The 14,741-nt window shown below is 45.8% G+C and overlaps 1 protein-coding gene across 2 annotated transcripts in view; it reads right to left on the bottom strand.

Moving 5' to 3' along the window:
* The window catches only part of PTPRT (protein tyrosine phosphatase receptor type T), a 1,083,615-nt gene extending 1,069,388 nt beyond the window's left edge, over positions 1-14,227 (bottom strand). For both annotated transcript variants that reach the window (XM_024128402.2, XM_024128403.2), the window contains exon 1: positions 14,140-14,227. In XM_024128402.2, the coding sequence (XP_023984170.1) occupies positions 14,140-14,227 (88 nt within the window). The remainder of the gene's footprint in view (positions 1-14,139) is intronic.
* Positions 14,228-14,741: the final 514 nt, after the last annotated feature.

The following is a 14,741-nucleotide window of genomic DNA, read 5'->3' as shown; positions in this document are numbered from 1 at the left end:
AGAGGCCGCAGCAGAGGGAGGCCCGCATACCACAAAAAAAAAAAAAAAAAAAAAAAAAAAAAAAAAAAAACTGCAGTCACAAGAGCTGAAATTGAGAAGGAATTTACACATTCTTTATTGCAGGGCACACAATGAAAAATTCAACGGGGAGGTATTGAGTGCCTTTGGAAAATTAGAGATAAAATTACACAGGCCCTTATATTTCAGAACCAAAGTCTTGCTGCAAAAATCTCTGATGTTCAACAGCTGATGGTGCATCCTACAAACTCAAAGGCAGTCCCACCTGATGGCTTAGGCTTCAGCTGTTCATTTGTAAAACTCAAATAATCACCTCTCCTAAATCCACAGGCTGACTATCTTGTGGGTTAAATGAATTCAATCAACTATGTCCAGCTGACAAGTGTTTTCCTAAACTGCTGTGTTTGCTGGAGACCCAGAGGTCCAAAGACCATAGTCAGGGATGAACCCTTCATCCCATCTGAGTTCCTGGGAGGGTGGCACCTTCAGCTGCTGAGCCCCCAATGTGAAACCAGCCGCATCTAAGGGCCCAACTTTTGTTCTAGGACAAATGAGGGTCCTTTCTATGAATTACCCTCTTTTGATACTGGGATGGTTGAGACTTATTTGGGGAGAAGATGGGGCTTCTTTCTTAGGAAGACAGCCCCTCTTCCCCACTCGGAAAAGTCTCCTACCATTCAACATTATGTGTTTAAGGACCTGGAGTCTGAAATGAGATGACTCAGGTGTGACTGTGGCCAAGCCCTTGAGCCTCCATAAAACCGGTTCTCTTACCTGATATATGGGATTGTTGTGCCTGCTTCATAAGATCGTTATGAGAATTCAATGAAGCCTTAGAACTCCCCCGCAATTTTCTCATTGAAAATTCTGCAGAAAGGCTTTCCACCCAGGAACTTCAAGTGGGACCTAAACTCTTCCCCTAAGGATGAATTGAGCACAGCACCTGGCACAAAGTAAACCGGACCGAGAGCAGGAAGCAGTGGCTAAGAACACAGATTCCAGCCTCAAACTGCTCGGGTTCAAGCCTTGGCTCTACCACTCACTAGCTGTGCAACCTTGGGCTTAACCACTCTGTTCATTTTTTTATGATAACTGTACCCACAACATAGGACTGTTATGAAGACTCCACAAGTGACAATTAGTAAAGCCTTTGAAAAATGCCTGTGGCTCATTTTAAGTTTTTAAAGTACCCAATAGTGTTAGTGTTCCCTATTTGGCAGTCATTTCCTCTCTTGTATTTACTCCCCTGGTGTTCAGTTTGAATCCTTCAGGCTCTGCAGACACACCCCGGTGCACATGTGATTTTCATAACTTTTAAATCTGGTTGCCCATTATTATTCCCCTATCATCCATCATTTCACCAAGTGACTTGTCATCTCCTTGTATTTTCTGCTTTCCATTCCAACATGAGCCAAATGCTCCGCTCCTCTGGATACTCTTATGGGTTTAGAAATTTTCACCCCAGGAGAGTGAAAATTCTTTGTTATATTCTAATCTGGACTAATGGAGTCGCCCTTTGAAATGAACAATCCTGGAAACAGATTCTGTTTGTTTCATCTCCTAGACCTGGGGATTTCACAACTTATTCCTTTTGAACAAACTATGGATGGTGTCAAATAACAAAACTGATTCATCGGGAAAGGGTAGATTTTTAATATTTTAACCCCTATCAAAGATGTCAAATGATTTGATTTTCAGGGGGAAACAATCAAAAGCCTAAAGTCAGAGACTAGAACTCCAGCCCTAAGAAACACCAAAGTCGGGCTTCCCTGGTGGCGCAGTGGTTGAGAGTCTGCCTGCCGATGCAGGGGACACGGGTTCGTGCCCCGGTCTGGGAAGATCCCACATGCCGCGGAGCGGCTGGGCCCGTGAGCCGTGGCCGCTGAGCCTGTGCGTCCGGAGCCTGTGCTCCGCAACGGGAGAGGCCACAACAGTGAGAGGCCCGCGTAACGCAAAAAAAAAAACAAAAAAAAAAAAACACCAAAGTCATCTGCTCATTTTACAGATGGGAAAACTGTGCCTAGGTTCACAGCATCTCTAAACACTGAAAAGATTATGGAACATTATTCTTCTGTGTCAAATGTACCCTCCTCAAGCAAACCCAAAGGCTGCCCCATGGAAGAATCTCTGTTATTCTCCATGAGACCCCAGGAGAGAGAAGGTGTAGGAGGTAGATGGACACTGATGCCTAAGAAGGCCGCTCCATCGGGGCCCCAGTCACTCATGCTCAAGTGCCTCCCTACATTTGTAACACAATTCTCTCCTTTGCTCCTTCTAACCAGATGCAGGGGTCTTATAATTCCCCATAGGAATCCTCATTACAGACTTTGAAAGGCAGCTTTCCATAAAGAAAATAAGACCTCAATTTGTTTTGAAAGAATGATTGAGGAACAGTTCATATGTTTAAAATCCCTATAATTTACGACAAATCTTAAATTGCAAGGGTATCACTTTTTAAGGAAATAATTGAAATGCAGAAATATTACAAAGAGAAGTATAATTAACACCTATGTTCTTCTCTATCAAGAATTATCAACTAATTTTAACAAAGTTTAAATGTATTCTCCTTTTCAAATGAAATAGATTACAAATTAAAGCCAAAATGCCGTTTATCTACCATCTCAATTCCATTTCTCTCTATACCTATTCTGCAAAGAGTAGCCTACCATTTTGCTTCTTATACTAACATACACATAGTGTGATTATTAATACAATATTCGACTGTTACATCCATAAAATTGGCTCTTTTTTCTTCCTACAGGAAAGGATGTGGCCTTGCAGATGCTGAGTTTGCTTCATGAACCAGAAGAACCTATTTGTAAATATTCGTAAATATCTCTTAATAAATGCTCATATTTTTAGTATAGGATCTTCCAAGATGCTATGCAATGGCATGGCAAAAACTGGGCTGCTTCTGTGCATAAGCAGGATTCTGCCGGCGTTGAAGATGTCACCAGCAAGTATGCACCCCATGAGGGGAACCAAGAGGCCAGAAAAGGTCAGGCCAAGACACCACATCTGCTTCATCTCTCTGTAGTCACCTCACTTCCATGATATCCTGTATCTTTAGCTAAATAAATCAGGAATTTATGAAAGTTTGGAGCACATACAAGGTCTCTGCCGGATAATTTGTAATCCATTTTAATTACGCCGTTGGTGTCAGAAATGGGACAGGCACGCTGTGCTCACTATCATGGCCAGATTTTACTCTGAGATCAGAATGCCAAAGTAGGAAACAATAAGTAAAACATGCTGAAACGTGAGAATTTCTGTGAGAGGCTCTGAGCCAAGTGGAATTCCTTCACTGTTCCTCTGCCTCATACCATTTGGACCCTGCATATAGTAAAAGATGGCTGAGCCAAGGGCAATGAGCCCAAGGCATAATTCCTGGAATCTTCTATATGAGCCAAAACGCTAGCTAGAACTAAGAATCTCCAAAGGGAGTTGAGACCCCAAAAGAAGGAAATGTCAAATTTGAGCCAAAGCCTACAGATCACAAAGGGATGGCCCCCAATTAGACATCTGAAAAGGTAGGCTAGAATAGGGGAGGTACCAAGGACCCCTAGAGCTCCAGGTGGAACGGGTGGTCAGCAACTTTCCAATGACAAATGATAGCTGCTGAGGTTTGGGAGGTAAGAGGAAATGAGAATGGAATTAAGAATTGCTAAGTCAATTCTCAGGGAAAAGCAATTACAATGTGCTTCTGCATACAAGTGAATTTAAATGTATGCTGAACATTTTACGTGCAAAGAGATGTAAAGATAATAAAGGTAAGGGAGTTCTGACTTCATCAACCTTCACTAAAATAGCGACCAATAAGGAGAGCGGTCCCAAGTTAAACTAAGAAAATCTACCTTAAAATATGTGTACACAGCACAGGGAGATCAGCTCGGTGCTTTGCGACCACCTAGAGGGGTGGGATAGGGAGGGTGGGAGGGAGACGCAAGAGGGAGGAGAAATGGGATATATTGCTGATTCACTTTGTTATAAAGCAGAAACTAACACACCATTGTAAAGCAATTATACTCCAATAAAGATGTTTAAAAAAAAAAGAAAATTAGAGTTAAATATTAAAAAATAAAAATAAATAAAATATGTTTACATCTTTACACACAGTAGTGACCTTGGAACTCTGGGATTTGTTCAGGTGACTCCTCCACCAAAAATCGTGTTCAAGGGGTCAAGTCCCAGAAATAATGCTATACTTGGAATACACATCCTCTGTACAGAAAATTTTAAAGATTTAATTGAAAGGAAAAATTTTGCATTGATAAGTACACCCCTCCAAGAAAGTTTTTTAAACTTCTGTCTGAAGCAAGAGTGGTATGGTACTTGGGTTCGGTTAAGGTGTCTGCATGTTTGAACTGAGCATCTCAACAGTTGGAAACTACAAGTTTCCTCTTTTCCAGGAGATTCCACAGTTCCTCCATAAATCCAATTTAAAGGGCCTCAAGACAATGCAACCCAAGTGTGAGACAGCTGCCCTCTGCTTTGTTCCAAACAATGTGTCTAGAGGAAGATCACCATCCTAAACTGGAGCCAGCTGAGATACAGGGAAGAGGCTGGCCATCCTCCTGGCTTCTGAATATAACTGATCATTCCTCCCACTCCACCTCATCCCTCCCCAGCCCTGGTTTGAGACAGGTTAGAATCTTGCTTAAAGTCTTAGTTTCCGAAGTTTCTGAGCTGAAAACCATTCCCCCAACCCAGTGCACACATTTCCTATAACAAAAAGTAAAAAGATAATGTAACAGGTGCAGAGATGGTAAACAGAAAATATTTGGCAGAAGAAAGAAAAAATAATAGTTAAAAATATCAGGAGCTCTGGTTCTGGAAATAGGAGAGAGACTGAACATGGAAATAGCTTTGAACTCAAAGCTGATTCACTGGAGCAGAATGACCCAGTCCTTGACCCAGTCCTGCATGTACAGCTGTGCAGGTTCCACAGAGCCACATGCAGCAGCCCTGACCTAGACACCTAGGACAATTATGCCCTCACCTCCCTCATAGCAGGAGGGGTGCCTGGCACCCAACCTTGCACAGCCTGACTCAGCAGGACTGAAGATGACAATGAATAAATGAGAAATTGCTCAAAAGTCCAAGCCCCTGAAAGTGGAACCCAGACAAGCATTTCCCCAAGGCATATAATGGGCAAACTCAAGGTGTCTTGGTTTCCTCCTTCCTCAAGGTCACCTTACAGAGATGACTCCAAAAGAGCTTGTGGTTGGGACCATCATAAACTGGTGACCCTCCCGCCTACTTACAACTGCCTAGGAAAGCACAATGGGGACCTCTGGAACCACCACCAAGCAAATAGGTAACCTGAGTAACAGGTAAATTCCTGGAGCACATCCCCATCAGGAACTCCAATGTCTGGTCAGCCCATCTGGATTTTTACAAAACCATACTTCCTGGAAGATCTCATGGGCCCCAACCACAGTCACCTAAAAAAATACCGTGATTGAAGTTCTTCTGTAATGACTGTACTACTGCCTCAGCAATCAAAACTAAACGTACATGCAGGACATGTTTTGATCCATAAAATAATCTGTATATTTACATTAAACTTTCAATCACTGTAACTTAATATGTAACTTAATAAATTATCAATTTTCGTCTTATGTGAAAATAAAAAAACTCTCTAGACATGGGTCAAAAAGGTCTAAAATATTAAGTACTAAATTTTTTAACTGGGATATCTATATGCAATAAAAATAGTAAATTTTAGCTAAACTTTATTATAGCCCTAAACTACTAGTGTTTATTATAAAATGGTTCTTGTGGAACCTACATACTAGTGTAAACATTTTATAGTCTTATAAAAACACAGTACTTCAACTTTTAGGATAAAGTTTGAAAAGTTTTCTGATGAATCTTCATATTAATTCATTTTTTACTTTCTGACCTTCATAATTAACTTTTTTAAGATTTAAGCTAAGTCAATTATGGGACAATAAATCTCTCTACTCAAAGTCCTTTAAGGAGAGAAATCTTGACACTGAACTGATACTGGTGCCCAAAATAATAAAAAGAATGAAAAGATGTGAACACACTTTAAAAGTGATGTTTGTAATTTTTTCCCCAAGATACAAGGTTTCCTATACTGCGTGTCATTTATTTGAGGTTCCTGTGGTTGGCAGCTCCTAACATGGTTATGAAAGATCCCCGCTTCCTGGTAGTCAAGCCCTTGTGTGATTCCCTCCCCTTGTGGGGGAGTGGGATCTAGTGACTTTACTTGAAGATGGCAAGAGTGATGAGATGTCATTTCCAAAATGAGGTTACAGAGACTGACTTCCGGCTTGCTCATACGCTCTCCTGTCCCCTCAATAGCTCACTCTGGTGAAGCCAGGAACCATGTTGTGATGGAGGGCCCACTTGGCAAGGAACCCAGTTGGCCTCTCTCCAGCTCATGAGGAACTGAGGCCCTCAATCCAACAGCCATGAGTAACTGAATCCTTCCAACAACCAAGTGAGTGATCTTGGAAGCAGACCCTTCCCCATTCAAGCCGAGTTGACTGCAGCCCCAGCCAGTATCTTGACTGCAGAGATCCAGAGCCAGAGAACCCAGCTGTGTCACTCAGATTCCTGACTCAAAGAAAAGTTGTGAGAAAATAAAGGCACTGAGTTTCGGGGGACCTGTTACACGGCAATAGACAACTCACCAAGTTGCCTTAGGATGACACTGGGATATGTTTTTCTTCATTTTAGAAAGCTGGAGCTCAACAAACACTGACAGGTGAGAATCATCTGGACCTGTGCACTTAGGGGCCAATTCCAAGATGCTTCAGAAGGAATAGTGACATCAACTTCGAGGCTATACTCACATTTAAGCACATACCTTGACAACGACAAAATTATTTTTAATTAGACAAATAAGTTCTCATGCTCAAGTGAACTTTAAAAAAACCAAAGAGATAAATGGTCCTAAAGGCATGCTGTTTAAAATATCTTTTTCTATCCCTAACATTACCAAGAGCCCCTGTTTTATTCTCTTCCAGTGTTCAAATAAAACCTCCCAATGTGCAGCTCGGGTTCTGATATCTCCACAAAAAGGGATCTGGGCTCTTTTTTTTTTTTTTAAACATCTTTATTAGAGTATAATTGCTTTACTATGGTGTGTCAGTTTCTGCTTTACAACAAAGTGAATCAGTTACACATATACATATGTCCCCATATCTCTTCCCTCTGGGTTCTTTTCAAAAAAAATAAATAACTGACTACATGTTTGGAACAGAAAACCTAGGGGTAAGCCTGAAGTTCCTTGTTGTCACAGAAAAATCAGGATGCTCTCAAAGATGTTTGAAAATGGTGAAAAAGGATCTGGTTTAAAGGGGCTCCCAATGACTAACTTGTGATCATTTGAGCAGCAGAAAAGTCATAATTATAATCCAAAAGAGCAAGTACAGGCCATTCAAAGCCACCCCATTCATGAGGATTAAACTTTAAGCAGGCTTTAAAAAGTTCTCCTTGCGGATATGAATTCATGAATTCATGCTTGGTTCCAAAGAGACAAATACATGACCCTTAAAAGATTAATAACCACCCACTATGAATTACAGGAGGATCAAGAGAAATGGGTTTGTGATCTCATGATCAGTTTCGGAACCACTGGGATAAAAGGGAAGTAAAGTTAAGTCTGGGTGATCCGAGAGGAACAGGCTTTCCAGGGTCTTGGGAAATTGGAGCTAGGAATGTGGGTGACAGCACTGCGTCCTCCCCTGGAAGAGGACAAGTGTCATGATGTCCAGAATGTTTGAGGTTAATAAACATCTTAAGAGCAGCACATGAACTGCCGGTGGCACGTTCTTCCGGGGTGTTGATGGAAGCCCTCACAAAAGGCAGAAAAACAAGAGCTGTTTCCTCACCCCTGAAAGTTGTTCATCCTGTTAGGAAACTGAGGGGCCAAAAGCATGTTGTACCTGCTCCCAAGCAAGGGGGCTTCCACCCTTCTGTTAAATTTCCACATCCTTGGCTTAATGAGAAAGAAAATGAATGAACGGTCTATTCCCTCCTCCCCCTCCCCCCCACCCCCCCATCCCCCCGCATTCCAAACCCTACCAAAACACTCCAGGCACAAAGCATTCGCATCTTCAATTTTAATAGACATTGCCAAATGAGCACTCAAAGAAGCTGTTTCAATAGTCACTACTCAACAGGGAACAAAGCCACCTAATTGCTCAGATCCTTATCAAAACCTGATAGTCTTAAACTTTTTCATTTTTGCCAAACTGATGAGAGGGAAGAAACATTAGCTCATTGATTTAATTCACAGTCTAAAGAGCCTAAAAGAGGGGTGGAAGGACAAACCAAAAATAACGCCTTGCAAATAATGAATGCAACAAACTATTTTGGAGACCGGTAAGGCACAATTAAGAGTGATGCCGCTTACCGGGTGCCTGTTTTGTGCCAGGAACCAAGCTCGACAATTTACAGGAGTTACCTCTGGCTCTTGCAGCACCAGGGCACAGGTGTGCCCCCTTTACAGATGCAGAGATAAAGGTTCAGAACAGTGAAGTAACTTACCAAGTTCATATCACAAGCCGGGAGCTGGGATTTAGAGAGTTACTCAACCATCACCACCTGCCAGTTTTCAAATCTTTCCATCACTCCAAAACGTTCTCTCATGCCCACTTGCTACAAATACCTGCTCCCATGCCCAGCCCCAGGCAACTACTGCTCTGCCTTCTGTCTCCATAGATTTGTCTTTTCTGAATATTTCATACAATATGTAATCTTTTGTAACTGGCTTCTTTTGCTTAGTGTAATGTTTTTTGAGGTTCATCCATGCTGTAGCATATTATCAATAGTTCATTCCCTTCTATTGCTAGTAGTATTCCACTGGATGGATTCACCAGTTGATGGACATTTGGATTCTTCCCAGCTTTTGGCAACCATGAATAACACTGCTATGAGCATTCACGTACGTGTCTCTGTGTCGACATATGTTTTCATCTCTGTTGGGTATATTCCTAGAAGTGAAATGGCTGTATCCTATGGCACGTGTACGTTTAACTTTTTAAAGAAACTGCCAAACCACTTACCGAAGTGGCGTCACCATTTTTCATTCCCTCCAGCATCAAATGAAGATTGTAAGCTGAATATTCAAGAAATTGGAAAGACTATCTATTCCACTTGTGCACCAGTGAATGTGTGTGTCAGATGTACTTCAGCAGCTTGACTAGAGTGTGAAAAAAAAAAATTGTCTGTAACACTGTAGACTCACTTCAATTTATTAGTCACCCATCAGTCTGATGGTGGATCTGGTGGGGTTTCTGAGCAGCCCTCACCTGGGTAAATACCTAGGATGTGCCGAGGGAAACAATGCTGACATTTTGAAATAAAACAGGCCAAAGGATCACTGTTTCTCAACGGCTCCTCATCTCTGCCTTTTTGACACATTAATTCCCATTTTTCACAGTTGACTTCTGGCAGATCCCTTGGGATCTATACCTCGCGTCCTCACTGCGTCCCTCTGTATCTTTTCCAAAACTTGCAACTCTTACCAATAGATCATGAATAAATATGATCATGGTCATTTCTCCCTCTTCCAGGCAAAGAAGGGTGTCCAGCAAGACCACATCCATCGCTGAATCTCATCAGCCCCTCTGGTAACCCTGTCCCACCTGCACACAACACTAGGGCTCCCCGCTGTCCCTCTGGCTGCATCTGATTGCTCTTAATCCACAGAAAACCCACAGCATTCTTCCTCTCCAAACCTATTTGAATCCATTTTATAAGATTTCACAAGACACTCCAACTACTTTCTAATATCTACATGGTGCTGCCTCCTAGCCCCAGTTCCGTAATGTGCCTGCAAATGCTATTACACCTGTCAGGCATGGTTTGTTTTCAATAATCTCATAGCTTTTTTATTTACTGGACCGCCCCAGCCCTCTATGCGTTTACTTAGTCTTCGCTTATTTGTCAAGTGCACAAAGCATCTTTCCCCTCACAGCCCCAGAGGGCCACGCACTTGATTTCTAGGTTAGGTAAAAGATGGCAGTAGAGCAGGAGGAAGAGCCAGGAGGCAAGGAAGACAGTGTGAGGAGGGTGGTAGGAAGGGAGGGAAGACGTACGTGAACACTGTCCAGTTACAATGTGTGACCACTCTGTTTTCCATCCGTTCTCATTTACCAGGTAAAACATGCTTGGAACTAAACACACCTATCTAAACCTTTGAATGGCCAAATGTATTAGTATCACCTGTTTCATTCCAAGTCTCTTTCTAAAAGTGGCTGCAGAGAATCAAGCCTCCGTAAAGAAGAAAAAGAGAAACGCTAAAAATCATCACCAAAACCCAGCCATCTAATTTTCAATTCATAACTGAGCTTAACATCAGTGCCCCCTCGGCCTGTGTACATGCATCAATGCCAGGGCAAGTAAGAGAAAAAGGCTCCCCTTCAGGATAAAGTAGTACAATGCACTCACGCTTCGTGCATCATCTTATCTAGTCTTTATAAAATCCAGTGAGGCAGCTATCATCATTCTCACCTGACAAATGAGAAGCTGGGGATTAGAGAAGTAAATGACTTGCCCAGGCTGACACAGCTGGAAAGAGGCAGGGGCAGTATTCAAACTGAGGACTTCAGACTCCAAAGCTCATACTCTTTTTTGCTCAATCAGGCTGCCTCCCGAGTTAAACTCCCCCGTCCCCCATTACAGGTACCTTGAGACTCTACCATCTCTTCATCATCATCAATAACTGTGTATCAAGGACCCACTGCCTATATGGCATTGCTCTTGTTTCCACAGCAACACGCTGCCAGAGAGTCATGGGAGTATCCCGTGCTCAAAAAAATGATGATGTAATGTCCTGTGATTGTGGCTCTGAAAGGTGACAGTTACACTACTACAGAGGATGCCGTCTCAGCTGGCAGCCTGGAGCCTGCAGGAGCTAAGCAAGAAGAAAAGAAGGAGAGGAGAAAGGCAGTGGGTTATAACCCAAGACGGTGGTCTAGTTTCACTATGAACATGTTTGCGATTGTTGCTGAAACAGAATCCTAGCCAGGTTTGCACATTAATGGTTCTTTTATTAGAAAACAAATCAAGCAATCCAGGAGAGAAAGTAAAATTTGACTGTACTGCTAACAGTTCCCCAGAGGTATGTGGCAATGATTATCGAGTTAAATGACTACATCGCTAACAATTGTGATGGCAAGTCAGTCCCTCTCAGATCCATTCTTGCTCTCAATGTACGGATGCTGAAACCCACTAGTAAATAAATAAATTATCCCCTTATCCATTTGTTTAACTGTTTCCTTCTTTCCTCATCCCAAATCATGTTTTTGCCACACTTTTCAGAGGCTGATTTTAAATGTGTTGGGTTTTTTTTTTGCCATCATTGCTTACAAAAATAATCCTGGCTCATGAAACACATCTCACAAGAAGGAAGAAGGAAATTGCCTTTTGATGACAAGCTTTCACCACTGACTTTTGGACACTGTGACCGACACATTACAGCAAAGTATATTACCCCAACTGTGTACTGGATGTAAGCTTACAAACTGAAATTGCTTTCGAGACTGAGAATTTTCAGATTAAAAGAATATGGAGAGCACACCACTGAGTTTTTAAACGTATTATTTACCCAAACTTGCCAAAAGTTTTAAATCAGATTCTTTCAAAGAAATCAAACTATAGTCATATTTAGATTTGGGTTAACAATGTCTGCATTTATAAATAAAGTAAGAAGATAAGTCCATTTTTTAAAGTCAGCATTTGCAGCATTCCTGCATCTACAAGTGCAGATGTTAGAAACCTGGAAAAAATAATTAACTTAAGTCTTCTAGTTAGCATTAAACCAGAAAGGAGAGAATAGATACATACAGAAAATCCCCATTTTTACAAATGAGTGAGGCTTAGAATGCATCATATCTCCAACACAAGTTAATCCCCCCCGCCTCGTTTAAGAAGCCCCTGGAACAAACGCAGCCACTTGCTAAGAATACACTAGAGTAGGTTTGCAGAAGCCACTCAGCTCAGGTCGAATCAAAAGAAACATGGTGCCTTAAATTTCTTCCCAAACTGTACTCCAGGATTGCTTCTCCTTCCCCTGTGTTCCGAAGAGCAAACAAAGAAGAGGTGCTTGCTCCTCACACTTCTCTAAATGTTTTAACAAAAGGCTGCTGAATAAACACATTACTCACTTAAAAATTGAAAAGAAGTTCTATTCCGGAGATAAAAGCAACTAGATTTGCATTTTAACAGTTGTGGGCGAGCGCCACCTGGCGGGAGCATCCGGAGCCGGCTTGCTTTTAGCATCGGGCAGCTTCCCAAGCCCGTACGGTTTTACCGCACGCCACCCAAGAACGCTCTGAGACCCGTGGAGGAATATTTTTGACACTGGTTCTTGCCGCGGAAACCTGAGTACTATTCATGGGTGGCAGGCCTGGCAGGCCTTGGAGGATAGTAAAAATTTAAGTCACAAATGATGCCTGGTCCCCAGGACTGCCCCCAAGCATCCTCCTCCTTCCCTGCCCTAGCACACCTAACACAGACCCAAAACGAGGAAAACAGGAATTGTGCACCATCTCCAGAATGATGTGTGGCTGTCCCTCTTCTCTTACTTGCTAAACCAACCTATCAGCTTCACACACCTCAAAAGAAGTGTCCTGGTCGCCTAACTTCCCAGCCACGAAACAAGCTGTTCCTTCGCAGAAGTCCCATATTCAGTTCCCGTTTTGGAGCAAGGAAGACTCCAGTGCATTTCCAGTGGAATGTCACTCCAGCGGCTATTAACCTCAGAGGCAGCCTGTTTAAAGAGGTTACACTCCCCCACAGTTTTTCTCTTTCTTCCCTTCTCTTTCTTTCAGCGTGATAATAGATGGGCACCGCTGTTACTCATCAATCCAAAACGAATCTTTTCCTAAGTCCCACTAGCTCATCTCAGCCTGCCCCTGTGATCCCAGCAATCTCCCCTCAGCGTGGTCACACCTGAGCTAATTGGAAACTGCAAGGTGATTCTGAACTTGGAAGCATACCTGCACCCCTTTCTCCCTTCTCTCCTTCCCCCACCGCCTACCCTTTGGGGGCTCAGGGCTGGAAGCTGCCTCCTGTGGGCTTTGGGGATGTGTAAGATCCCGGATCCTGGTGGCCTCCTGTGCATGCCAACTTGCCATTAGTAGCATGCCAGGGCAAACGCCCCCCGCCCCCCCCCCCACACACAGGGGGAACTACCTCTGCTCGCCTACCTGCACCCCTTTCTCCCTTCTCTCCTTCCCCCACCGCCTACCCTTTGGGGGCTCAGGGCTGGAAGCTGCCTCCTGTGGGCTTTGGGGATGTGTAAGATCCCGGATCCTGGTGGCCTCCTGTGCATGCCAACTTGCCATTAGTAGCATGCCAGGGCAAACGCCCCCCGCCCCCCCCCCACACACAGGGGGAACTACCTCTGCTCGCCTCCTCCCCATGGTCAAATCCAAATACGAGTCCCCCAAACTTTTCTGGAGCAGACCCGCTCACAGGTCAAAGCCCCTCCACCTGAAGCGCCTTAACAGGTGCGACCGTTTGCTTCGGATAAGAACCACGGGGCAGGAAGGAGGAATCGCCGTCTCGATCGTTAACACCAACACCTCCACGGTGCCTTCAGCGGCGTAAGGACAAGCTCAGGGAAGCAGCGTGGTTAGAGCAAGTCTGGGGCCGCCTGTCTCCCCCGTGAGACAAGAAAAGCCACCGCCCTGGCTGCCTCGGCCTGCTGGCGACCGGTCCTCCCCACGAAAAGCGCGCGCTGCCCAGGAGGCTGCCGGGGAGAGGACGCTCCACCCCGGGCGTCGATGCCGCTTCCCGTCTCGCCGCCCCAAACACTCAAATGACAGATTCCGACAAGTGGGAGGCGGCAAGCGGAAATATTCGCCACAGCCGCGGAAAGTTACTCGAGGCCGGGGGGTCCGCAGGAAAGTAAAGCGGCACACTTCGCCGAACGCGGCCGGCCGAGGGACGGCGGGGGCCGGGCACGCTGGCCCGGGCGCGCCTGGACACGGCTGCCCGCGGCTGCAGTCGGGGACCCGGGCTCCGGCCAGCCGCCCCCCGCATCCCCCGCGAGTCTGCACAACTTTCTCTTCCCGGGGCCCGGCGGCAGGCGCCCGGACGCGCCGGGGAGGGAGAAGGGGCCGGGGGCGCACTCACCTGCGGCGCTCTGCGCCCGGGCGCCGGGCAGCGGCGGCAGCTGCAGCCGCAGGAGCAGGCTGAGGGCGAGCGCGGCGAGGCTCGCCATCCGGGCGGCGGTGGCTCAGCCCCTTCCCGCGGGGGCCGGGGCCGGGACTGGGGCGGGCGCGGGGCGGCCCCGCATCGTCGGCGCGGCCGCAGGCGGTGCGCGCCGCTGGGCTCGCGGAGCCGGCGCCGCTGCGCTCGAAGCCGAGGCGCAGCGCGAAATGAGGCGGGAGGCTGGGCGGGGGCGGGATGCGGGGCGGGGGTAGGGGGGCGGTGTCCCCGGAGTCCTAACGCCGCCGCCGCCGCCGCCGCCGCCCACCCGCCCGACGCTCCGCCTCGGCCGCGCACACACCCTCGCGCGCACGCCCGCGCCTCGCACACGCCCGCGCCTGGCCCAGGCGGGCTCCCCGCGCTCCCTCGCCGGGCCGGGCGGCTCGGGGCAGCTGGCTCGTACAGTCACGCGCCCCGCGGGGTCCTCGCCCCTTCCCCCCGGGCCGCGCCGCCGCGCACCATCTGCCCGGCTGGGGTGCAGGTATAGGGGGCGGTGGGGGGAGGAAGGAGAGAGAGAGAAGCCGTGG

The sequence above is a fragment of the Physeter macrocephalus genome, chromosome 14 (genome assembly GCF_002837175.3).
Source record: "Physeter macrocephalus isolate SW-GA chromosome 14, ASM283717v5, whole genome shotgun sequence".
Classification (NCBI taxonomy): domain Eukaryota; kingdom Metazoa; phylum Chordata; class Mammalia; order Artiodactyla; family Physeteridae; genus Physeter; species Physeter macrocephalus.
The sequence above is the reverse complement of the archived record's forward strand: the minus strand, read 5'-3'. Positions and strand labels throughout refer to the sequence as shown.